The sequence below is a fragment of the Pseudonaja textilis genome, chromosome 5 (genome assembly GCF_049901715.1).
Source record: "Pseudonaja textilis isolate UNSWEBS1 chromosome 5, rPseTex1.2, whole genome shotgun sequence".
Lineage (NCBI taxonomy): Eukaryota > Metazoa > Chordata > Lepidosauria > Squamata > Elapidae > Pseudonaja > Pseudonaja textilis.
This window is the reverse complement of record NC_141994.1, coordinates 31,297,020-31,325,016: the sequence shown is the minus strand read 5'-3', so window position 1 is coordinate 31,325,016 and position 27,997 is coordinate 31,297,020. Positions and strand designations below refer to the sequence as shown.

At 36.3% G+C, this 27,997-nt stretch overlaps 1 protein-coding gene across 14 annotated transcripts in view; it reads left to right on the top strand.

The window, feature by feature from the left end:
* Window positions 1–27,997, top strand: part of GRIP1 (glutamate receptor interacting protein 1) — a 286,681-nt gene that overhangs the window by 198,721 nt on the left and 59,963 nt on the right. For all 14 annotated transcript variants that reach the window (XM_087935571.1, XM_087935574.1, XM_087935578.1 and 11 more), the window contains exons 3-7: window positions 15,905–16,040; window positions 17,687–17,832; window positions 20,576–20,659; window positions 21,005–21,080; window positions 23,477–23,622. In XM_087935571.1, coding sequence (XP_087791697.1) covers window positions 15,905–16,040; window positions 17,687–17,832; window positions 20,576–20,659; window positions 21,005–21,080; window positions 23,477–23,622 — 588 coding nt within the window. The remainder of the gene's footprint in view (window positions 1–15,904; window positions 16,041–17,686; window positions 17,833–20,575; window positions 20,660–21,004; window positions 21,081–23,476; window positions 23,623–27,997) is intronic.

The window sequence follows — 27,997 nt, the reverse complement described above, 5'->3', positions numbered from 1 at the left end:
AACCCTTTGTCCCAACGAACTCAGTCTAAATGAAACAAACAATTTTTCTAATGGGCCTTGTTCTCTTAATATAAATGCGTCTAGCTCTCCTAACATCCAAGGAGTGCCACTTCCTTTCTAGGCTATGGACTGGTTCTGGGCAGAAGTCTGGTAGTACTAACTCTTATGCCCTATGGAACGTAGAATTGATCTTTGGGATTATAGGTCGGGTCTAATCTTAATACTACCCTATTCGGGTGAACTATATAGAGGTCCTCCCTCATGGATAATGCTGCCAACTCTGAAATTCTTCTGGCATAAAATAAAGCTGGACTTAAGATTGTCAAAAAATAATAATAATAAAATTTACAAATTGGAGATTGGATTGTGCTAGAATATTGAGGTTCAATATTCTAAATAAAAAAAATAGGGGGAAAAGGTGAGGACTTTGTATAACGGAGAGTGCCATCTTCTGACAAAAACTTGAACTCAAACAAAAGGGAAAGCATCCTGTTTCTGTATGAACTGGTGTTGATATAATGTTAAAGAAATATTGAAACAAAGTAAGAATCTTAGAAGGTGAAAGCTGAACCAGAATAAAGAAAGAAGCAAGGAAAGACTGACTGTGGGATTGACGTTTTTGGTATAGACCCTGGGCTGGAACAACTGAGAATTTTAGAAAACTGGAAGAAGAAAGAAGGAAAATAAAAGTGTTTTTTGTGGACTTCAACAATTATAAAATATAAGAATGTGTAATTGATGATATATCTTCGCGGATTAAAAATGGAACTTAAAAATATGAGAGAACCACCTCAGGAAAGAGGGGAATCACTTTGCTCTGTGCTAGAAGAAATGGAAATGGCGATTGAAGAACAAGAAGAAAGAACTTTAGAGGAGGAGGAGTCGATTCAAGGAGAAGCCATCTTAAATAGACAATTAACACAAAGAACACTACAAAGACTTGGGGAAAGAAGGAAGGCTAAAAAGTTGAGATTTAAGAAGGTAATCAAAAAAGGGAATACCTGTGAAATTAGGAGAGATAGAAAGATCCAGCAGAAAAGAGGAAAGATATCAAGAAAGAGAGGGATATAAACTGGAATGAGAAAAAATATGGGGAAAAGAGGGGGAGGACAGGCAGTAAGAAACAGGTGCATGAAACAAAGAACTACGGAAATAGTAAAATGATGAAAAGAAATTGTTTTTTCAGAGATAATACTTGATGAATTAAAAAGGGGATTCTGCAGGGTGACAAGGCGGAACAAGAATATATTTGCAATTTTAAAAAAATACTTAGAAAATATGGTAATATAGATTATTAAAGTAGGGATAGATACTGATAACTCTTATTAGATGAAAATATATCTTTATTTTTATTCTCAAAAGAAAAATTAAGGCTTATTGAAGAAATTGAAATGGATGTGAAGATGTTTAAAAATGAGGTTAATATCAGTGACTAGAAATTGAATAGTCATTTTTTTCCCTTTACTTCTTTTGAAATTAGAAATAAAATTAAGAGGGGAAAATATGTTGCGGAATCCAAATGAAAAGTTGTAATGATTATTGTAACTACTTAAAAATAATGGTTTATTGGGAATTAAGATGAGGGAATAAAGGTATATTTTAACCACTGAGGTGTCACACTCAAAACAGTAAAAGGGGGAAAACCTATACTTTTTTTCTTTTGTATTAAAACTTGTGTTAATGTAGAATCTATAGAAAGAATGTGTGATAGAAAGAAAATATGACAGATTAAAGAACTACTTAAATTAATAAGCTAATACAGACTATTAAAAGGAAGGAGAGACATTGGTAACTTTTTTTTATTAGGCAAACATATATTGTTACTTTTATTTTTAAAATAAATATTAAAGGATTATATTTGAAATAATTGAAATGAAATGAAAAGATGTTTTGATTGAGATTAATGTAAGAGACTAGGATTAATTTGCTTGTTTCTCTCCTTTCTGAAAGTTTGAAATGGAAAAGGTAATAATAGAATTAAGTATGCATATATGAATGTATAACTACTGTCATATTTGTATGTAAAAGTGATGACCCGAAAATATGTTGTCCAATAAAAAATGCTTTTTGTTTTTATGTGAAAAATTGAATAAAATTTCTTTAAAAAAAAGACATGTATCACAAAAACTTATGAAAGCCAATCATTGCAATTGCTGGGTAACATAATGACACATTCAATCAGGAGTGCAGCCACATCAGTGGCATGGAACACACAGGCCTCGATTGAAGAGATCTGTAGGGCAGCAACGTGGTCATCATCATCTCCATTCATCAGAAATTATAAACTGGATACATTTGCATCAGCAGAAGCATCCTTTGGAAAAAGAGTGCTACGAAGAGTTCACATGGAGATGGGGGCTCAGGACAAGGAGTTGGCCCACCCTCAGGACAATTAGCTTGGGTACATCCCACACTTTGGATTCTCCGACCTGTACAACTGAGAAAGAGTGTTGGGCTTACCTGAAACGCATCTTCCAGTTGTATGGGAGGAGAATCCAAATCCCACCCCTTAGATAGTTAGTCCCAAGCAGTCAAGAACGATCACCAAGGAAATCTCCAAGTCAATCTTCAGCCTTCATCAAAAACTGGGCATGCGCAGTGGAAAGGGGGCTGGACTAAACTTTGATTGACTCCATCTTTAAGCAAGGAAGCAAGAGACAGCCCACGCTTTGGATTCTCCTCCCGTACAACTAGAAGATGTGTTTCAGGTAAGCCCAATGCTCTATCTGCTTCGGGTAAAAAAAGCAACACATTCATTTCAATAATATTCTATACATTTTTCATATATCAGCTTATCCAAAATTGAATTTTTATAATAGTTATAGAACTATGACCGGGAAAGTATTTATACTAAATCTTTGAGAAAGTACATGGTAGAATTTTATGTACCCCTTTTTGATTTTTTCAGTATTTCTGCAATTCAGTTACATTCTATCCCTTTAAATCACCTTTAAAATGACTCATAATATTAATGAAGATGAAAGTATTATTCTGCAAACCAGGAAATAGATAGATAGATAGATAGATAGATAGATAGATAGATAGATAGATAGATAGATATGCATACATACTTATACAACATACAATTTTTATTAAGTACTATATATGGTGGGATCTGCAAAACCAATATCCCTGTCACCGTAAACTAGATTTTTTTCTTCCAAATCTGACTTAGCTGGAAAGAGTAAGCATGCTGCATTTTGCCTGTACTAGGCTCCAGCTCCCAGGACAGTTATGCAAACTGGAAAGCATCCATCCACAGTTTTTAAAGCACTATATTCAAAACTGAATTCATGGCATGCTCCTTTCTTAAGAAAGCGCATTCACAAAAGAACATATCTACTAGCTTGTGTTATGCTTGTCCAGACACAAATAAAATGGGAATCCAGTTCAGACACCGTGCTAAGCTAATAAAGGAATGGAAGTTTCCTGGTTTATATAGCTTTCTTCTGCTGTGGCAGGAATCAAGTGATATATAGAGCAATTTGTTTTACTAGATTTACCTGGAATAAATAGAGATTTGTGCAAGAATTCATCTATATGCTTAACGTTAGTCTGTGAAGTAATCTTGTGAGCAACAACTGCTTTCTTCAGCGTCTGCTTTTGGAGGAGCAGGCAAAAGCTCATGACATGTTGGATTCATTAGGGAGAAGACCATTTCTGCTTCCAGTCTTTACAGAAACTTGTAAGACCTTCACTGCCTGCCCCAGACCCATGGTCAGGGGTGGGCTGCTGCGGGTTCCCAGGGGTTCCGGAGAGCCACTAGCTAATATTCTGTGCAGTTCACTGAACCCCTGAATCCCACTCCTGCCTGGCCCTACCCACCCTTCCCCTCCCAGGAGTTGCCATGTGGCCCGTTTGGATGCAGGTAAATGCAGGGCATGCATGGAGGCTCAGGGAGGGTGAAAAACGGGCCTCCCGGAAGTTGGGGAAGGCTGGAAATGGGCCTGTTTCCAGCTTCCAGAGAGCCTCCGGAGCCTGGGGAGGCCATTTTTGCCCTCCCAGAGGCTCGAGGAAAGCCTCCAGAATCCAGGGAGAACGATAACAGCCCACCCCTGCCATGGTTAAGGAGGCTGACTAGGCCACACCCACCATGGCCACGCCCACCCAGCAGCTGGGCAGAGAATCCATTGCAAAATTTATTGAAGCCCACCCCTGCCCACGGTCATTGGAGTAATTACTTACTAGATCCCCAAATCCCTGCTTTAGGAATAATTCAGCAGCACAATTTTTGATGTCTTCAAAATTTCCTTTTAGCTTCTTATTTTAGAGCATTCATGAGAACTGTAAAGCAATCAACAAAAGTGAGTGACCTTTCATTCCTCCAGCTGTCATTGCTCCTGTTTTCCCTTCTGAATCTGAATCATTTCCGCATGAAATGAGAGATTGGTGAAAGACCCCTGTACAGTATTATTGCTAGAGAAATCTGCTTTCAACTGAAAAAACACATGATGAATGGTTCTGTTGCATTCTTTTTGATCTATACCTTATCAATACCTTATGTCATCAGACTCGAAATTCTAGACCTAGAAAACCTAGAACTACGCCATCTTTGGTCCGATCTAAGTATAGTATATAAAATCACACATTGCAATATCCTACCAGTCAATGAATACTTCAGCTTCAACCATAACAACACAAGAGCAAACAATAGATACAAACTCAAGGTTAATCACACCAAACTTGATTGCAGGAAATACGACTTCAGCAACAGAGTGGTCAATGTCTGGCATACTCTACCTGACTCTGTGGTTTCTTCCCCAAATCCCCAAAACTTTAACCTTACACTGTCTACTGTTGACCTCATCCCTTTCCTAAGAGGTCTGTAGGGGGCGTGCATAAGCGCACCAATGTGCCTACTGTCCCTGTCTTATTGTTTCTTTTATTTCTTTTATTTTTCTTATATGTATCCATGTATTCATAACTATGTTTTTACTTATACCTATTATCTTGTAAGCAATTGACAAAAATAAATAAATAAATAAAATAAAAAATAAATCTACCATCACCAACATTCCTTTTTTGAAAGTTCTCCGAAGCAAAAAGATTACAGCAATTACATGTTTATATTGTATAAAGATAACATGCTCTAGACTATTCACAAAAGCCTGCTTCATATCTTTTGGGTATATTAGTAATAATCCTTGGCCATTCACTGGGAATTCTGGGAAATTTAGTTCCTTAGAGTTTATGTTTTGGGGGTAATTTATAGACTGAAATATAAATGTTTCAAATTAATTGCTTGTATTAATTGTATCAATTATGTAATACCCAGTACTGAGTATTTATTCTAAATATTTATTACATATCTGCTTTATACTTTTGAGATTTATATAATTACTCACTCTATCGCAATTATTTGCATTTCCTCCAAATAGTCAAGAAGATGCACATTTTCTTCCTGCCTCCAGTCTGTTTATAAAACAGGATAATGTTGAGAGGTAACAGCTGGCTAAGTAGGGGTTCCCACAACCAAACCTGTGCTTTCCTTTCCCAATGAATTCTTGCACATCTATAGCTTGCTTTTGTGTTCATATAGATCAGGCTTGTCCAACCTTTCACCTTCCCTGGGCCACATTAGAAGATGAAAATTTGGTTTGGGCCGCACATAAAATAAAATAACAGTAACGATACCTGATCATTGAAAAAAAACATAGAAAACATTTTTTTCATAAGATATCATAAAAAATAGTCAACCAGGGAGAAAGGAATGTGGCGGGGGGGAGAAAGCTCGCCCGCCTCGCGCCTACCTCTCCTCCTGCAAATGGCCCGGCTGGATGCGGAAGGACTGGAAGGCAAGGACTGGGAGGCTCGGTGCAGCAGCAGCAGCGGCGGCGGCAGAAGCCGCTACAACAGCTCCGGTGGCAGCAGTGGCGGCAGCGGCAGCAGCGGCGGAGGCGGCAACAGCAGGAGGTGGCGGAGTGAGACTCTTGGGCTGTGGCTGCCTCAGCACGAGGAGCGCTCTGACAGCGCCCACCTTTTCTGTTGCTGCTTGGTGTGGCGCTCATCTCTCCCTGCCTCACGCCTGCCTCTCCTCCTCCTCGCTGGCTCTTGCACGAAGGTTGGGGTGGGCACTGGGCCGCATTACGAGCCAACCTGGGCCGTGGGTTGGACAAGCCTGATATAGATCATCCAGCATATAACATCTGACTTCCTATCTCTGCATTGATTTAATTACTGTCCAACATTTCTAATCACTAACCTATAATTTTTTGCTATTCTATGCACCTTCAGTTATTTATTTTTCTAAATTCAGTGGTTAGATAGTGTGGATAAATTGTCAATAATATTCAAATAAGAATGTTGTTAAGAATTTTATAAGTCCAAAATGGGGCATGCCATTCATCTTTAGCCTTTTTGCAATATATATATATATTTGTTTTCTGAGGTTTTCGCAGGTATTTGTATGTGGATCTTTGGTTGTTCGGGTTTTCTCCCGCATAAGATTCGAAGTATCTAGGCAACGTTTTGATGAAGTCTAATTCATCATCTTCAGAAGCCTGAAGATGATGAATGAGACTTCATCGAAACGCTGCCTAGATACTCGAATCTTACGCGGGAGAAAACCCGAACAACCAAAGATCCATATATATATATATATATGTATGTATGTGTGTGTGTGTGTGTGTATATATATATATATATATATATATATATATATATATATATATATATATATATATATATATATATATATGGAATTAAGTATTGTGTAGATTTTGGTATAATCCATATGTGTCTTATTTTCATCCATGATTTGTTGTAGAGAGCAAAGAAGACAGAAATAGGCCAGATCATTACCAAAGCGGCAAGGATAAAAACATAGCTTAAGTTCCAAACAAGTATAAAATATGCATAAACGGCTCAGATAGATAACTCTCTAATTCACATAAGTATAAAAAGGGGATGAAACACAGAATAATCAAGCTTCCAAGCTTCAGTTAATACAGCCACTCTCAATAAAAATAATCTCCACTTTCTTGTGAAGTTGATTCTTGGACTGGTCTACTTGGTGGGGCCAATATGTGGTTAGCTCTCTGTGTATGTCCTGTCCTGTGTTGTTCTTGTTGTTCAGAAGGATAGAATCAAGATCATCTGAAGTGTATATAACACCCTGGCAAGACCACACTTTGAATATTGCACCCAGTTTTAGTTGTCTCAATATAAAAAGAAAGAATGTAGCAAAGATCAAAAAAGTTTATCACCGAGGGGACTGAACACTAAAACATAGGAATAATGGTTGTAGAATTGAGTATGCCTAGTTTAATGAAAAAAACCAAAAGACTAGGAGTGACATGATAGTAATGTTCTAATATATAAATGGTTACCACAAAGAAGAGGGGATCAGCCTATTTTCAAAAGCACCTAAAGACAGAACAAGAAGCAATGGGTGGAAACTAATCAAGGAGAAAAGCAACTCAGAATCAAACTAAGGAGAAATTTCCTGACAGTTAGAACAATTAATCAGTGGAACAATTTGCCTCCAGAAGTTGTGAATGCTCCAACACTGGAAGTTTTTAAGAAGAGGTTGGACAACCATTTGTCTGAAGTGGTGTAGGGTTTCCTGCCTAAGCAGGAGGTTGGACTAGAAGACCTCCAAGGTCCCTTCCAACTCTGTTATTCTGTTTTTCTGTTAATATTGTTGAAAAGTTACAAAACAATTATTTGCCTGTCTTCATAGCTAAAATATCTTCTAAACTTTTCATGGCAGACATCCATTTTGGCCCAATGGAAAACTTCTAGAATCAGAACTGAATTTCACCAATGCATATGGTTATGAAATTTTACTACAGTCTGATGTTTGTCGAGATAAATAAATAATGCGACAATATTTTTTAAAAAATGATAATGGCAGCGGAGTTGATCACAAGTCATTCTGTCATCAAAATTATATGTTCCTAGTGACATCATTACACAACCTTATACAAATACATAAGCTGCAGCATTTGTGTAATGATTTCATATACACGTGTCATCTGCTGGTGCAACACCTATGAATAAGATAAAAATATTCCTAATTATAATAATTATCAAAGGAAGTTAAATATATATTCATTGGCAGCTACTAGTATAAATAGTCTGATGAACTAGGCATATACACATGTATCCAAGTAATAATACAGTATATACTTAGGAGCAGGATAATAAATTTATAGGATATGTGGATTTTCAATTATGCTGCTGCATGGCATTTGATATTCTTTTTTTTCCTGATGGTGTACGTAAATAATTTGTGTCAAATCTCACTTATTCAGGCAGGATCAAGGAGACAAGAACCCCACAGATTTAATTAAGATATCCTAAGGCTGTGCTAAGGTACCCACAGAATCTTGGAAACTGTAAGCATTTCCAGTTCTTATTCATAGCCAGATTTTTAGATAATTTGAAATGCTTTTTCCTAGGCTTCTTGCCATCTGGCTGAGATGCCATTTGTGAGAAAAGCTGTCAGATAACTGACTTGTTTCTGGATGACATGTATTTTTATTTTATTTTATTTTATTTGGTTTGTCAATTGCTTACAAGATAATAGGTTTAAGTAAAAACATAGTTATGAATACATGGATACATATAAGAAAAATAAAAGAAACAATAGGACAGGGACGGTAGGCACGTTGATGCGCTTATGCATGCCCATTACAGACCTCTTAGGAAAGGGGTGAGGTCAATAGTAGAAAGTCTAAGGTTAAAATTTTTGGGGTTTGGGGAAGAAACCACAGAGTCAGGTAGAGTATGCCAGACATTGACCATTCTGTTGCTGGGTTCCAGACTGATGAGCTGTATTCGAGTATTGGTCTAGCAAATGTTTTGTATGCTCTAGTTAGTAGTGTAATGTGCCTATTTTCCCTGTCCTTTCTTTCTCAGTCTCCCTGTAATCTTTTAGTTTGATGGGCAAATATTTGAAAACAACAAGAGAAATACTTTTAGTTATAGTTAATTGGCTATTAGAGTCATGACAGGAAATTTTTTTCTACTAAATTATAATTGTTACATGTTTGATACATTGTATCTTCTGGTTGCAGATCACATTCCTACTCAAAATAAAGGCAATAATGATTGCCTTTAATTTAAAGATTAGATCCTATAATCTATGAAGAGAAATGGAGTGATCTTAAAAAAGGCACTTTTTAAAAACATTTTTTCTGGATTGACTGTTCAAAATCCTGTTTCCAAAAAAACCAATTAGAACTTTAATTGTCCTTTCATTTAATGCTGTGCACAATCATTATGTCTTAAAAGTTTTCTTTTTGGTTGCATAGTCATCCGTAATCTGTTTTCTTTTCTAATTAAGAAGACATTATGGGTGCAAACAAGAGTTCTGCTTTTAAAGGGAATGTTATATTTTAGAAATTGCAGCTTACTTGCTTGTAAAACCTACTTTGGAAGAGATCCACAGGAGATATTAATAAACAGTGGACTTAACTAATACATCTAATAGGTGTATCATTCTTCAAATTAATTTTAAGGTGAATTTTGAAGGTGAAGAAAGAGAAGTGCAAGATTGCTGTCACCCAGGTCAAGTTCCTCAGATACCTCATTGATGCTTTGGGATTACATCCCACACAAACAAAGATTCAAACAATCAAGGAAGGGCTGACACCCAGAAATAAGACAGAGCTCCAAACATTCTTGGGACTTCTTAACTTCTATAGCATATTCTTGTGGCACAAAGCATCAGTCTCAGAACCTCTTCACCAGCTGTTAGATAAGAAAGTGGCATGGTCCTGGAGACAGAAGGAAGCCGCAACATTCAGCAGGGTAAAATACCTAATCTCCTCAGACAGCATCCTCATGTAATATAATGAGAACCTTCCTCTGGTTCTCATTTGCGATGCATCACCATTCTGGGTCGGAGCAGTTTTAAGCCATTGTTTTCCAGATGGATGAGAGGCTCCGATCGCATTCTTCTCAAGAACGCTATCTTCGGCAGAGTGGAATCACAGTCAACTGGATAAAGAAGCGTTGGCTGCAGTCACCAGGGTCAAAAGATTCCATGAATATGTTTATGGGAGACCATTCAAGTCAGATCACAAGCCACTGCTGGGCTTAATCTCAGGGGACCAACAAATGCCGCAAGTCCTGTCCCCTCGAATGACGCATTGAACTGAATTCCTAACTGCCTACAACTACCACCTCACACATCAGCCGAGCAAGTCACTGAGCCACGCTGACATGCTCAGCTGATGCCCACTCCCACTCATAGTAGAAGACCTGGCCCCCCACATCATCAGTGTTGTTAATTGAAACCTTACCATCTGACCCCATCACAGTGGCCAAAGTCACCAAACACTCTAACAAGGACCAGGTACTCGCACAGGTACTCAACAGGGTGTGAAGGGGTGGCCCAAGAAGCCAGTAGGTACAGAATTCAAGGCATTTTACACCCAGCAACATGAACTGTTCATCCAATGGAGCTGTTTACTTTGGGGAAACCAAGTAGTGAGTCCCCCAAAGCTAAGGCAATCTATATTGGAAACATTACATGAAGGCCACCCCGGAATCATAAGAATGAAGGCACTGGCTCGCAACTACATATGGTGACCCAACATGAACAGTGCTATTACAGAATAGGTCGCATCTTGCCAGCCTTGCCAAGAATCAAGGCCAGCAACCCCATCAGTGCCAGCACGAGAATGGGAAACACCCAAGACACTGTGGTCAAGGGTGCACCTCAGTTTTGCAGGACCATTCCCTGGACAGACTTTCCTAATAGTGGTCGACGCATACCCAAAGTAGCTTGAGGTGGTGCTGATGAAGTCAACCACCTCAGACAACATCATACTATCATTCTAAAAGAAGTTTGCGACTCACGAGCTTCTAGATGTCCTAGTGTCGGACAACGGGCCACAGTTCACCACAAAGCAGTTTGAACTGTTTTTGGCCAGCCATGAGATTCGCCATGCTATGCCCATTGCAGCATTCTACCCCACTAGCAACGGTCTTCATGAATACACAGCCTTTGTGTTATATGAAAAATCAATCAATAAAAGATAAAAAGCCAATGAGCTAACCAATATTGATTTGTTACTTAACTTCTTGTATAATATTTTGTAGTATAAATGACAGGTTGCTACATATGTTATATAAAAAAGAATACAGGAGAAAAGTTTTAACTCCCAAATAAGCTTTTAAATATTTTTGTTTCTACTTTGATTCAATCTATCCTGATTATTAAGGCTGTACATACATGCATAACCAAGAATAGCTTCCAAGGCAGCTGAATGAACGTGAAAACAGATGCAGCTAATGTAGACATTTCAAACATTGTGCTTGGTAGACACTTCCACATGTATTGAAGTATTTTGTTTGAAGGACTGACAAAACCATAATAATTACATTTGATAATAGAGACAGTTATTGCTTCAACCAAGATGTTGTCATGGTCCCAAGAAATCAGCTGTCAGTGGTTGCCTCAAGCAATAATTGATAGAACTGGAAGAGAAATGAATTCCATGATGAACCATGGTTTGGTTCAATACTTTTCATTTGCTTACTGTCATGACATTTCTGGATTGTTTTGTTATTGCTTACTTGCTACCATTATTACTATTCATTATTAGTACAACAAGAAATCACAGCTGCCAGTTCTTTAGCTGGTGTTGGCTGTCATTCACATCAAGTTTTTCCAAAGAACCTAGGATGTTGTAATGTATTGGCATTGTTAGGTGCAGCCCAAGCAACATGACCTCTGTAATTTCATCTGTAACTGACAGATGAAAATTTGGTTAATACACAGATATTTGTAAGAGTTGTTCAAAGCTTTTTGATATGGCACCCAATGTGCTAATAACCACTGGGACTATCATGGCTACTTTATGCCATAATTTTTTAACTTTTCCAATCTTGATACTTTGTGATCTTCTCCAATTTTTTTTATCTTCTATTCTACTATGTCCTGATATTGCCATGTCAATTATCCACACTTTGTTCATCCACAGTTAAATCTGATATATTGTTATGTACCAAGACTTTATCAGTTCATGTTTTGAAATCCTACAATATTATAATCCACTTATTTTCTAATACTTCAATTTCAGCTATATGTTCCCACCAATTTTTCATTACTGGCACATGATAATTTTTACAGATGTTTCAGTTAATGATATTGACAGCTATGTTATGTTGTTGTTTATAATCAGTTTATGGAAGTATACTGTTATTGTTAATTTATGCTGTTAGAAGGCAGTGTCTCTAAAATTGAATTAGCTAGATTCCATGTATGATGGTTTTCTATAGAGGTTATATTTTGAATTAATTATAGGTACTAAGGCCCTGCTTTTCCTTGAAACCGATTAAAGGGTTAAATGAAGTCTAAAGACTTGTGTTTACAAATTAAGTACAAATATATTGTCTTGAGAAAAATCTCTATTCTGAGAGCAGACAAGTCATGCTATATAAAGTAAAGTAAATAATTAATGTCATCTCTTGTGACAGACCAAATTGAGCTCTAATAAAACCCTGTTCAGAAGTAACTGAATTTCTGACAATGTTAAGAGTATAGGTAAATGAAATAATGACCAAGTTTAATTGATGACCATAACATGGTAAAACATATCAATTACACAGAATGTCAATAATAATAATAATAAATAACAATATCTGCCCATCTCAGATCCTTGGGAAAGATTCAATAGGTAAATAAAAATGCCAAATCCAATCTAAACATCTGGCTGATTGTGTGACAAACCATAATATACTACCAATAGTAATAGATTCATTGGGTGCAAGATTGAAGAAATTAAAAGAGTGGAACTGAAGAATGTTTTAAATGTTAGGAATCCACAAAAATGTGAGCTGGCAGTGTAACTAAAGAATGTTAAAATATGGATATGATTTGCATGTGAGTGCCTGTGCAACTTGTTTGATGTGTGCGTGAATAGAACATCTGTGCCTGATGGCTGGAAGATTGCCATGACTGTTTTCCTATACAAATAGAAAGATAACAAGAGGGAATGCAAAAGATAGAGTGGGATTAGTTTGTTAAGTGTGCCTGAGCAGGTGTTTGGCAGCATTCCAACTGAAAGCTTACAAGAGGTTACAATGAGAAAAATTTAGGAAGCGGTTTTATGCTAGATAGGAGGAATCAGAGGCTTGCTCTTTAGCAAGCCATTGAGAAAGTCTTACTTGGAGTTGATTCTCAAAAAGGAGAGAAGTGAGACCTTAAAGAACATAAAATGTTATATGAAGCATGTGTAGATGTAATAGAAAATCTGGGGAAGCATAATGCATGGTTTCAATATAAATTATTTTGTTATGTCTCCTTTTCAGGGGTGGCATTCAACCCGTGTTACTACCGGTTCGGTGATTACGTTTAGTATTCCTTACTTCTTTTCTGTACTCTCAAATGTTTGCTTCCATATGAAAAGAACCACTGTATGTATGTATGTATGTATGTGTGTGTGTATATATATATATATATATATATATATATATATGTGTGTGTGTGTGTGTGTGTGTGTGTGTGTGTGTGTGTGTATGTATGTATATGTATGTATGTATGTTTTCTGAGGTTCTCACGGGTATTTGTATGTGGATCTTGTTGTTGGGTTTCTCCCGTAGATTCGAGTATCTGTGCACGTTCTGATGAAGTCTCATTCATCATCTTCAGCTTCTGTCTCCGGCTCTGTGCTTCTCAGAGTGATGTGAGATTGCAGCTGCTTCTTCCTTTTAACTGCTAGTGGGGTGGGACTTGATTGGGTGGGGGCTTGGCTGTGTTCTGATTGGGTGGGGTGTGTTCTCATTAGTAGGGGGTTTGGCTGTGGAAACACCCCCACCCAATCAGAACACAGCCAAGCCCCACCCAATCAAGTCCCACCCCCACTAGCAGTTAAAAGGAAGAAGCAGCTGTAATCTCACATCACTCTGAGAAGCACAGAGCCGGAGACAGAAGCCTGAAGATGATGAATGAGACTTCATCGAAACGTTGCCTAGATACTTCGAATCTTACGCGGGAGAAAACCCGAACAACCAAAGATCCATATATGTATATAATATATATATGTGCGTGTGTGTGTGTTTTAGCGCATACGGTATCTTAAGATACAGTAAGTATCTTACGACTAACCTGTTTTCCATTTGAAGTACAAATTTGTACCCAATTTAATTTAAGTATTTTCTCTACCAGTTTTAAAACAGTCAAGACTAGGGCAGAAAAACTGTAGACTGTAGATATTACTAAATAACATATCCCAGCGTTTCTTACCACTGGCTGTGCTTCTTGAAGCTACTGGAAAATTCAGTTCAATGATACATTTATTGGCATATTCCCATTTCTGGAACAAAGTATCTACTTAAATCATATCTATTCCTTCAAAAGGGATGGTGGGTTTTAAAATAAACAATGCTTTCAGTATACAAAATTCTATTTTTATTTTTTGTCTGACTGTGCATGTGAGAAACAAGTTAGAAAAAGATATGTCTCTTAGTCTTATGGTAACTTTAACTTTTAAAAAAGCAGTGTAATTGAAAAATGGGCTGCAATGAATCTGATCTTTGAGAAAATATTGAAATATCATTAAATAACATTTAAGCTCAATGTCTGTATTTTATGTTGTTTATTTGTTTGATTTGCTAGAGGAAGTGTGAAAGGGCAATGGATGCAATGTCATAACACATGTTTCATAATTTTGGCATCATCATGGTTAGAAATTGAATACTACAGAAAAGTCCTGTAATCTCAATTCATCTTTTGGAGAGATGGTTATGCCCTTTTAGAAGGTTTTCCTCCTGTTGTGTGTGTAATCAACAGTTTTATAGTAGGAGATTCTTATGGCAATCAATGGAATTTAGATCTGGCCAAGAACTATCTTGTGTATTTTCATATAAAACTCTAAAGTATGCATTTTAATAATAAATTTGCTTATATTTTGGCTGCAAAAAAGAAAACATGATAATCATTGTTGGAAATTTCAAGTGTGAATTCTTGTAATCAAAATTTCTGCATCTTTGGAGTACCTTTTTCCATTTATCCTTATATATAAAATGGCCACTAACCCTTAGGAATCAGAAATGCAGAATAAGAATGCTAACATTCTTTTTTGAATCAATGTTTATAGTTAGTCATGTGCTTTGAGCTTTTATATGTAACGCACATTTTTAAAATAAATAAAAACAAATATAAATGATGAAATAAAGTAATTATTAGGAAGACAATCTGAGATGTGCTAGACATCTGTACACAAAAGATATTTCAATAGGCACCAGCTCTCCAACTTTGCAATTCTATTTATAGTAAAAGTAACTCCTATTGAATTGGATTATTTCATTATAATTAAGATTAAGATAGAAAACCTTAATGGATTTCATTACTTAGGACAGGATTATGCAAGGCTTGTGATGGGGGGGGGGGGTCTGAAATAGGAAAGCCTATCCTTGAGTTGTTCATTCGATGTTTTTCTCAAAGTAAGAAGATTACCAGATTAGCAATTTAAGCTTTTGTCAAAATATTTTTTATTTTATTTATGTTCAGAGTAATGTATATTTATTTATTTATTTATTTTGGTTAAATTAAATGTATTTTGTCCATTGATTTCAACAGGTTTAACCACATGTAGTACTATGTTGTATATAATCTTTAAAAATAACCTACTTTATTTCCCTCTGCAAGCTGCAAACAATAGATCTGTTTACTGATTTATTTCTCAGCACTAAGTCATTGTTATGTCATTAAAAACACAGATAAGTGTACAGATCTTTTAAGGCATACAAAATTCTTACAACAAAATGATAGTTTAAAGGCCAGCAAATATATTGTGAAATAAACTTTGGGGCAATAGAATCAATTTTGTCATTGTATTTGAAAAAATTTAAATTAAAAATATTTTTTAATCTTTGTGGAAATTACAGTATTTCTGAAATTATAGCTTACAATGTAAACCTTTTTAATGGTAATTTTTTTTTTCAACAGAGGAATTCAAGGGATCAACAATAGTTGAACTAATAAAGAAAGAGGGCACTACTTTGGGGCTTACAGTATCTGGTGGAACGGACAAAGATGGAAAACCAAGAGTGTCCAATCTTCGACAAGGAGGAATTGCTGCAAGGTAAAGACTTTTCAAGACAATGAACACACACACACACACACACACACACACACACACACACAAAAGATAGCTTCAAGTTCCTCAACAATAAATAATAGATACCTTTATCTAAGTTAGCCATGAGAGAAGAAACACAGAATGTTGATAATTTTAAAAGTGGAGAAACTTTAGAAATATTGCAGGATGCAATATTACAAATAAAGAATAGGTTTGGTGATATGCAGAATAGATTCTGCAGTCAAATGATGACAAAGAATCAAAAAAATTAAATAGACTGTACTGTGACTAATTGTTAAATTGGCAACTTATTCTACTTGTGAACAATTCAGTTGTATTTCACTAAACCTAATGTTGGTAGAAAACACATCTCACATAAAGCAAGATGCAGGTTTAATCACTGTTCTCTCAAAAAGATCTTAAGTGAATGATTTTCACATGACACTCTGAAACATTATTCTCCTATCTAGTTCATTCCTGAGAGATCGGTGTCATTTAAAGTGTCAAATTATAGAAATTTGGACATGTAGAGACTTTGTCAATCAAATAGCCAACGGACTACATAGAGAAACAGTTTGACTTGCTTCCTAAAATAGAGACCTATTTTTGCTTTGTAATACTTTTATATATGATGATGATGATGATGATGATGTTGTTGATGATGATACACAAATAAAGGAATACTATATTGCTAAATATAGAATGTCTATTTTGAAAATTAGCATTAAAATAATACATTTTTAACTTCTAAATGAGGGATCCTTGGTGTTCTTTGAGCTTGTTTGTTTTCTTACAGATGTCTGGGTAATGTTTTATTCCCAAACTAGGTGACAACATCTTAGATCAGACGTATCAAACTCAAGCCCCACAGGCCAGATGCAGCCTACGATGTGTTTGGATCTAGCTGCCAGGGCCACCTGGAGACAGCGAGGTGCCAGCCCCTTCTGCCTTAGCCCCAGGCCATCTCAGCCAGGCCAGGTGCTCCCCCTGGGTGCTTGCACAGGGATAGCGAGAGCACAGGGATTGGCAGTGCCCAGTAGCACCTGCAATTCATTGGCACCTTAGCTGCTCATTGACCAGAAGCAATGGCTAGCTGGATGTGAGCCCAAGATCCAATAAGCCACACTTGGTCCCGCCCCACCTGCACTGCACTCGTGCACCTTGGGGTCCTGCAGCCTGTGCAATGCAGGTGGGTTCAGATGCCACAGTGGTTGGGCCAGCCCTTTAAGTGGCAAGCAGAGGCAGAAGTGCAGGGTAGAGGCATGCAATGCAGCTCTTCAGATATGCTAGGTGGCTACATAGAACACTTGGTGGCCGTGGGCAAGTACAATGAGGCAGCCTAGCCATTCATTGTCATTGCCAAATTATGGCCCCTGGCCACTCGGCCTCTGCCATCCAACCTCATCCTCCAGCTCAAACTGCACTCATGGGACAAGCTTCTGGCCTGCCGCTACACCTCCAATGTCCCTGACAAATGGGAAGGGTGGGAAGTTCCCGTCCCAAGAATATGAGTAATGAAACAACTGCAAGAAAAAAAATCAAGTTCAAAGAGCACCAAGGACCTCTTATTTCAACCCTGAGCTACAAACATGTAAATGTTATCAGATAAATAAAATACAGCATCACTGAAGAAGAGATGTGTATTGCAGAAGTGACCAACTGGATGTGGGGGATTACATCAAATCTGTAAATGGAATCAACCTGACAAAGTTTCGGCATGATGAGATCATTAGTTTGCTCAAGAATGTTGGTGAGCGGGTTGTATTAGAAGTGGAGTATGAGCTGCCACCTGCTTGTAAGTAATAATTGATAAAATAATAATCCTGTGTAAAATGTTTTTACAAGAGTAAAATTAATGGGTATTAAACTGATGGTATGGTACAATTATGGTAATATCTTTTTTCTTATATCCTTCTCTTCTGTTTCACAAGCTCACTGTTTTGTTTTTTAATTTCCACATTAGCAATGCTTGTTTGTTAGCGTCATTTATCTAGGTTGTCATTTGCAAAATGCTTATTACAATGGGTGGTCTGTGTACCAGAAGACACCCTGGGGAGAATATTGCTATTGATGAAGATGGCAGGGTTCTCTCGTACTATGATGGTTTTGCCGAATTAGACATTATTTTTAATAGTAATTTTTCCAGTATCAAAAAGTGTGTTACCTAAGTTAGGATATTGAGTTTAGTATCTGGAAATTTAGAGTTTAAATTTAATAAAATGTACAATACGCCAGAACACACAGTTGTAGTTGAGTAGTTAGAGAGTTCTGACTCATTCATGATGCAATCTATGCTCTGATTGGTTGCTGTAAGTATAAAGAGGGAGTTTCCCTTTTCCCCTCCTTTTTCTTCTGTGCGTTCTGGATACTGTTTAATTTACCTTTAATTTGTATCAAAGGCAAAATTGAACATTTAAAAGTTAGCACAATTGTCTTATATACACTATAACTGAAAAGCCACATAATATCTCTCCGATTGTATACTACAGCTGATATTGCAGGAGCTGTACATAATAATGCAAAGTTGCTTGCAATATATGCCATCTAATCTCAATTATCCCATTCATAGCAATCTGCAACATCACCCTTTTCTGGTGCAAGATGAATTGCCATTATTTTCAGTAATTTCTGTGCTCTATCCAAGAGGATAACATCCTACAGTATATTCATGATGCAACGAAATCCAGGGGGGAGATTTTTCTATTCTCCGTTACTGCCTGAGCCTCCGTTAAATCTAAATTTGCACTTCTCCTGTCAAGATCAATTTTGGTGTAATGCTTTATATTATTTGAGAATAAAAGTAATTTAGCTTTTGATGCTCCTTCTAGTGATCATCTTAACATCTATTTCTCAAAGAGGATTTTGAGCTCATATATTTTGCTATTTTTGGTGTACTGGTTAGAAACTGGGAAAGGCTAGAAACTGGGAAACCATGAGTTCTAGTCCCACCTTGAGCACAAAGTTAGCTGGGTGACCTTGGGCCAGTCACTTTCTTTCAGCCCTGGGAAGGAGGCAATGGCAAACCACTTCTGAAGAACCTTCCCAAGTAAAATTCAGAGATTTATCCAGGCAGTTTCCAATTATTAGACACAATTGAACAGAAAGAAAAAAAATGCTATAGTGGCCCCTACATGGTCAAAGGTTGAGATAATTGTTATATTATTGGAAACAGTTTTTGGCCATTAAATCCGAAACAGGATTTCAAAAATGCTTTATAGCTCCCATTTCCCCTCTGTCCTACCCCTTCCTCAAGAGTTAAAGACTCTTGAGTTCCCAATCTGGCTGTGTCAGCTAATACTAGAAGTTTAGAGTTAAAGAAGTTTGAAATCTGATCTACATACCATAAAATTCTTCCAAGTCTAAAACAGGAAGATTAGAGGCCTCTGCAATGCAAAATTGGTGGTGGTGCCCGCAGCAGAAGTTTTTTTTATTTGCGCCCAAGAGAGAGAAAAACATCTGCCACTACCTAGGATTGAACTCTCAACCTTCCCCACACAAGGTGATCAACTTCACTGCTAGGCCACCTTGCCCCTTGCTACCTTGAAGGGAGTTAGTCCCATGCTACTGTGAACAGCATTATTGTATGCGACCTCCATGAAAGGCAGGAGGTCCGCCCAATTGGCCTGCTGATAATTCACGTAGCACCCCAGATACTGCTCTACCATGGCATTCAATCTCTCTCCACCCCCATTGGTGCTTGGATGAAAGGCTGAGCTAAGACCTGGGATGACCCAATAGGCCACAGGAACCCCCTCCAAAAGAATTTACAAGAATTTACCTTTAATTTCACATTTTAAAAGTCTTTCATTTGATATTTAGCAATTACTGGAATTCTTTCTTAATGACTGCCTTAGTACTTAACAGAGACATTGGGTCCTTAAATCACCGTGTATATGTTCCAGCTTCAATATCAGCCAATTGAAGCCTGTCACTAACACCAGATAATTTTGAAATATTAAAAGAATATAGCTCATTTATTATGCTGAATTGTCTATTTTAAGTTGCTTAGACTTTAGAGCCTCATAATCTGCATTAGAGAATTTTTCCTCCTGCTTTTTATTTATACCTAATTTTCATTCATCATATTACTGCTACTCAAATTCTATCCTTGTATTAATCTCCCAGATAATTTCAATATTTTACAGTGGAAAAAACGGTTATCATTAGCCATAATATAAAATATAAATAGTGGACTGTCTTCAAATTAGCAGTTAAATAGCTTGCCTAGTAATCAAAAAGCAGTATATTATCTAAAGTTTAGCATTTGTGGTAGGAACTAAAAAACAGTTACCCTCTCTATATATATCTTAAGTTCGTTCCCCTGGCAGAAGACATTTCTGTGCATATGCAGACGTACTCAATAAACTTGGGAAAGTTCTTGAAAATACTTCTCTGAACCTTGGAGAAATACATCCTCCTCAGTGAAACTTCCAAAAGGTTTGCTCAGCTCAAATAAATGATACATTAATTATTAATAAATTTTAAAGTTTAGTTTCATTGCAAACAGTATAATTAGAAGGCTTTATCTTATTTTTCAGCTGTACAAGGTTCAGGTGTCATTTTTAGAACTGTGGAAGTTACTTTACATAAAGAAGGGAACACTTTTGGATTTGTAATTAGAGGTAAGTTCTCCATAATAATTTCTTTGTCAAAAAAAATTAAGCTGATTTTATGTTTTCATCCATTATACACATCCTCTCAATGTTAATGTGGCTGAAATTATTGTATGAAAACTTAGTTGTAATCAAATATCATTATATAGTTTTCATGGAATTAGTTCCAACAAATATAACTGGATTCTGCTCATTATATTTATGAACCAGCCCCATGAATATTTAAGTAACATTAAAAATAGGAGTGGGAAAGAAAACTTTTGTTCAAATATTCTAAAGATATTCCAGTTAATAAATGTAGATGTAGATTTTGATACAAGTGTAAGAATGTGTTCATTTCATTGCCTTTCCTAGGTGGAGCACACGATGACAGAAATAAATCCCGTCCTATTGTAATAACATGTGTTAGACCTGGAGGTCCTGCTGACAGGTATATATTCATTTTCTGGAATACACTTATACATATTGACATTCACAAATAAAAAGAGATATAAATACAAAAGGTCAAAAGTTGAATCACTGGAGGAAGGTGCAAGTTAAGATCAAAAACTACAAAGCGCATGAGACACCCTCATGTGTAATCATCCAATTTATCTTAATAAATTACACATTTGATTATTTGTGTTATAAACAAGCATTGCATAAGACTGCATGATGTGAATTTTAAAGAAACGTGGCTTCTTTAATTAAATAGAGTTTAGTACCTGAATGTTTACGAAGTGTTTAAAGTAGGACACAGAGAACAAAATACAAGTTTAATCTTCTGGTTTTTTTGTAAAATTTCAAAAAAAATTATTTTCTTCTAGGGTATTATTTTTTTCCTATTTGAGAAAAATGTCCTTTTTAAAAAAACATACTTGATGAATGGCTTAATGTCCTTTGAACATTTATTCATGGTACCATTAATTCTATCTATATGTCCTCCAAAAAACCTCTAAGCAACATTTACTTTCGCCCTTTCCTTTGGGAATTCAAATGCATCCTTTGGGATGTATAGACTTTTGTCCTACTTTATTCTTTCAATATCAACCCTGTTAGATAAGGGTTAGAGAAAGACAGTGATTAGCCCAAGTTTGCCCTGTGTACTCCAAGTGGGAACTTGAACCTGAATTTTCCAGTTATGGTACAACACCTTAACAATTACACCAGTTTCCTATTTTAATCCCCATGAAAACTCATGAGACAGTTCAAGTGAGTGGGTGACTGAATAAAGCCCATCCATTAGATGATTTAGCTAGAATTTATTTCTTTTTCAATAACTGCAAATGTAGACATGTTCATATTAAGTCATTAAGGTCATACTATTTAAATAGTGATGTATATTGCTTTCCTGCCATTAATCTGGCTGATAGAGTGATGCTTCGTGTTTCCTATAGCTCATTTAAAACTATGTTAAATTGTATGCAATTTTTTTGGCATGGAAAAGGTCCATATTAGTTTTTTTAGAGGGAAATTCTGCCGGTATTTGAATCCAGAGAAATGTTAGATATCCTCCAATTGTGAAGTGTACTATTTTTGTTTTTCTGTTTGTATATCTAGCCACTCAAGACATTCTAGGGCTGTTATTTTGACATAAACCATCAATGTGAGTGAGGGCAAATCAGCAGAGATACTTGTTTCTTTTGTTTAAATAAACTTTATTGAATTTTTATTACATTAAAAACATAAAAAATATATCACTCAATAACAGCTATTTGTGGTGCTTAGCATATAACAATCATTTGTGCAATATTTACAGGTATTAATTTGCGCATAATTATATTCTTATTCGATCTATATTCTATATTTAATAATTACCTATTCTTAATCTGTCTCCGATTTATCCAGCTATACCATTGTTAGAGATGCTTGTTTCTATCTGCCATACAGTTGCAGAACTACAAGCCAGTTATTGATGAGGAAAATCTTGTAGCTTTTTCTCCCCACCTCCTTGTTTGTTGACAGCTCATCGCTTCCTGTATTTTGTTATTCTCTCCAGCCTTACATGCTTTTTTCATGAATGGAAAGATAACAGTAATTCTTCTATAGAACTGAATGCATTTTTATATGGATTCCAGAAAAAAAAGATTGTTCCAATATCTGTCATGCTGAATTTTAAAAAAGCAAAACCTTTTGTAAGAGAATAAAAGAATGATCTTGAAACTTGCACATTTTTAAATGGAAAGTATGAGCAACTACAATTTCTAAAGACTATTTTTATAGCTGGCAAGCACATAATAAGATTCAAAGGACAGATCTAAATATGCTATGATTGCCAGTACAGTACAAAAAAACTTTCCACAATACTGGTAGTCCTTGTTTAGCAACCATAGTTGGGACTGGCAATGGTTACTAAGTGTTTTTTGCTCAAGGCACTCAAATCAACTCTCAAACTTGAAACATTGCCCCTGTCTTTCCAGACTATCTATCTCATGTCCCAAAGGTGCTTTTTCAAGAGGCAACTGGACTATCTGGTTTTTCTTTGAAGACGTTTCACTTTTCACCGAAGAAGCTTTTTTAGCTGAAGAGGCTTCTTGGATGAGAAATGAAACGTCTTCAAAGAAAAACCAGATAATCCAGTTGCCTCTTGAAAAAGCACCTTTGGGACAACCATGACCCAAATGATTAAGAATCTTCATAAATCTATCTCATAATTAAACTAAGACAATCTTGAAAATGTTATGCTTAAATTTTTGAAATGAAGTATTTTATATGCATACCCATAGTGAATTTTAAGAGAATAGCAAGTTATGTTGGATGTTGAAAAAAAATACTAGAAAATCTAGATATTTTCTAACCGTTTCTAAGAAACGTTATATTAAATGAATAATGAATGTTCTTTTTCAGAGAGGGTACTATCAAGCCTGGAGACAGGTTGCTCAGCGTTGATGGAATTCGGCTTGTTGGAACTTCACACAATGAAGCCATGTGTATCCTCAAACAGTGTGGGCAAGAAGCAACTCTGCTAGTAGAATATGATGTCTCAGTTATGGGTATGTTGAAATACTGAGGTTTCATTCTAGAACCTATCTATTACATTTTATAGCCCATCTTTTTAGAAGCTATTCAAACATGTTTCTTGGTCTGTTCCTCTACTAGCTCAGAAATTCCCTTATTGCTAAATCTCATTAATTTCTCTAGGTTCATGAAGGGGTGAATTTGAAGTCTGATTATTTTATGACTTTGTAGATTGAAAGAATCCAAAAAATGAAATCAGAATGGTAACATTTATGAATTCACGTGAAGCAATTTTTTCATTCGAATGGAAATAAAGATTTGCATATATTTTGTCACTTCATTAAAAATGGTCAACGCAAACTCTTCAGTGTGTTTGGTGATAGAAAATGGCAGAAATTGTAAGCACAGCATTGATCCTGAAATTCTCCTTCCCCAAAAGGTTAATGGAGAAATTCTATAAAATATACTAGAATAGAATAGAATAACAGAGTTGGAAGGGACCTTGGAGATCTTCTAGTCCAACCCCCTGCTTAGGCAGGAAACCCTACACCACTTCAGACAAGATGCTATTCCAACATCTTTTTAAAAACATTCACTGTTGGAGCATTCACAACTTCTGGAGACAAGGTGTTCCACTGATTAATTGTTCTAACTGTCAGAAAATTTCTCCTTAGTTCTAAGTTGCTTCCCTCCTTGTTTAGTTTCCACCCATTGCTTCTTGTCCTGCCCTCAAGTGCTTTGGAGAATAGCTTGACTCCCTCTTCTTTGTGGTAGCCCCTGAGATATTGGAACACTGCTATCAAGTCTCCCCTAGTCCTTCTTTTCATTAAACTAGACCTACTTAGTTCCTGCAACCGTTCTTTATATGTTTTAGCCTCCAGTCCCTTGATTATCTTTGTTGTTCTTCTCTGCACTCTTTCTAGAATCTCAACATCTTTTTTACATCATGGCGACCAAAACTGAATGCAGTATTCCCAGTGTGGCCTTACCAAGGCATTATTAAGTGGTATTAACATTTCACGTGATCTTGATTCTATCCCTCTGTTTATACAGCCTAGAACTGTGTTGGCTTTTTTGGCAGCAGCTGCACACGGCTGGCTCATACTTAAATGGTTGTCCACTAGGACTCCAAGATCCCTCTCACAGTTTTCTACTATTGAGCAAGGAACCACATATACTGTACCTGTGCATTTGGTTTTCTTACCTAAATGTAGAACCTTACTTTTTTCACCATTTAATTTAATTTTGTTAGATAGCGCCCTTATGCAAGTCTGTCAAGATCCTTCTGTATCTTAAGACTATCTGCTGGAGTGTTAGTTATTCCTGCCAGTTTGGTATTTATTGTGCTGGAATGACAATGTACCTTATTTGTCCTCTACATAAATAACTTTTGGTTAAGAATATTGTGATTTGCTAGTAGTTTTAAAGGTGATACGAGTTTCTAAGTTTATGTGATATATGACAATTTATGTGATATATGACAATTTAATTTGTCTAAATAGAGAATAATATGAAAATCTTAGTTTAATAGCTGACATAAGTCACATAAAATAGCATGAATTTATATGCTTATATATCACTTTGAGTGTACGTATATTTGTATAACTTCATACAAGACCTTCTACAGAAATTCTAATTGCTTTTTCTTATCAGTAACAAATTAAAATGCTCAACTTCCAGAAAAGCAATAACAGAATAAAATGGCTTCACTTTTAGTGGAGCCGATGATTGCAGTGGAAAGTGGAGCTGATGAAGCTTCTTCAGATGTTTTGGGATTGCCCAGAGTGCTCCTTACAGCTGCTCCCCATGATGGGACCATGAAATAGCAGTCTCTGGCAGTTTGTTGAGCTTTGGGAGTTGGGAGAAACAGCTTTTCCCAAGCAGCTGTTCGGAGCCCTTCAAGAGACGCTGAGTGGGTATGTGGGTATATGCATAATAGTTATCTTTTGAGAGAGGAATGCAACTGTTGGAAGAATTATCCTTCTGGGTTCAGTTCCAAGTGGGAAAAAGACACTGGAAACATGGAGGCTGTTTGAAAAGATGGTTTGATGATGGACAGGACCACATGGCTTGGAGCTCCAAAGAAGGAAGGGGTGAGATTCTGAAAGTGCCTGGTTTTATACCCTTTGTTGGGATTTGAATTTGAGCTTGTATTCTGATTGGTTGTCAAGACTCCCAGGGGGCCATGCAGGGGCAACTCTGTAGTCTGTCCAGAGTCCCAGGCTTGGTTGAGCCTTGCTAGATGATGGTGTAATGAAAAGGGCTTTGGGCAATTCCTATAGCTCTACCTGGAGATCTTTGTTATGTAAAATACTCTGCCCCAGGCCTTAATGACCCACCCATTAACAAAGGTGGGGGTAAGCTTCTGCTTCTGAGTTTCTACTTTTATTAGGGGAAATATTCTACCTTTTAAATATTTCCCAGGATATTTCATTTTTCTTGGAGGGGGTGGATGCTAACTTCCTACACAACAAAATTGCATATTAATATATGCTGATTAATGTACATTTAAAATGACAATAAAGTTCTATTCTATTCTAGTTCACCTACTTCCCTCTTAATCACTTTTATTAGAAATGGCTTGTAAATTGCTTTTTGGACATTAAGAATCTTCAGAAGGACAAGTCTTATTGTACTAGATGATTTTCCTCCAGTCTACAGTTAATGAAAATTTATGTAACTTTAAAACTTAAAGAAAAACTTTTTTTAAACTTGGAAATAAGCAGCAAAAGGTTGATTAGAATACACATTTCTGAAAATTTTCAAACAAACTAAAGGGCAAGACTTTAGACTTTTAAAAAGTTTTAAGAATAGTTCTGTAGTTTGTTTAAAAGTTTCTTTAAAATTTATGAAGATTTGTGTCCAAGTGTGAGAAATCTCTTTTTGGGAAATTGTTCTGGATAAGAAAAAAACAAGATAAGAGACATTTGAAGATTGGCTATCAAAGGCAACCAGAAAGAAGTAAATATTGTAATAAAAGGAGAAAACCCATTAATACAGTACGGAGAAAAATGTTTTAACTCTGGAAGAATTTAAGGATATTTGGCAACAATGTCCTCAGAACTTAATCTTACGCTGATACAATAAAAATGGATTTAAAAGAAGAGATAGAAGAAAATATAAATGAAAATCAGGCTGTTTTGGATATGAATTTAAAATTGACAGGATACAAGAACAATATTGACAAAGATGCTATATAAGATCTAGAAATGAAAGCACTTTAAGTCTTAATAATTAAAAGGATCACACAAATAAATTGTCGGAGTACTTAGATATGGGGATTTCAACTCAGAAAAGTGACTTGAACAAAATTCTAACTTTACAAAAGAGATGTATTATACTTCTAAAGAAATTCCTGAAAAACAGAAAAGAGGGAAGAAATCACATTTTGAGACATTACCTAAAAGAAATAAGATATTTAAAACTAAAATTAAGGTTTATAAAGCTGGGTTATTTGGTCAAGGTTAATGTGCATGTTTCTGTTCTCTAACAGCTTTTAATAGATTTTTCTTAACTAGGCCTGACTGATAAAGCTTCAAAGTTTTGTTTTTAGATATGAGATAAGATATGAAAAAAAATATTCTTCTTTGTATTTTTAGAGGAAAGGATATAAAGGAAAGGAAAGAAGTATGAAATGGAGTTACTTGTTTAAAATTAATGTGAGTGTGTGTATTTCTGGTAATTCTTAATGAACTTTTGCAGTTTATGATTGAAAAATGAGTCTTAATTACTTCTCAATAAATAATAGATGAAATATGGGATGAAGAGATTTTTGGTTGAAATATTAGAGAAGATGTTGAGTTATTGAAAATGTTTATACTTGAGGAAGGCAGAGCCTCCTCACTGACGGACCGTAGATTGCGACTCTCTGCAGCTATGGTCCATGCTCTTTCGTTGGAGAGCCCCGATTATTACGATTAGGGGCTGAAGCTTCCTTGGAGGGGCGGCGGAGTAAAGGGGAGCCGCAAGCCAGGTTGAGGGGAGTCGCATCTCCCCCCCGGGCTTGGTCTTTTTCCCCCTGAAGACGACTGCAGTGGTGGTTTAAAATGGCCACGCCAAAGAGGAGGACTCAGCTGGATTAAGCTTTGTGCGGGAGAGAAGAAAGAGGTGGATAACATCTGAACCGGGACAACTGGGCAATACAACTAAAGAAAAGTACCCTGGGATTAAGGAAACATGGAATTTTTAAGAAAAGAAAAGTGAGCGGCGAAATTACAAAGGGACAGGGGAAAAAAAAAGAAAATATTTTTGACAGCTAAGCAGGGCTTCGAACCGGGAAAGGAAGAAGCTGGAACTAAAGATTTAACTAAATTGGACTAAAATATTTTGAGAATAAACAGGCATAAAATAAAGCTTTATAAAGCTTTGTCAAAAAATAATAATAATTAAGTTTACAAATTGGATACTGGA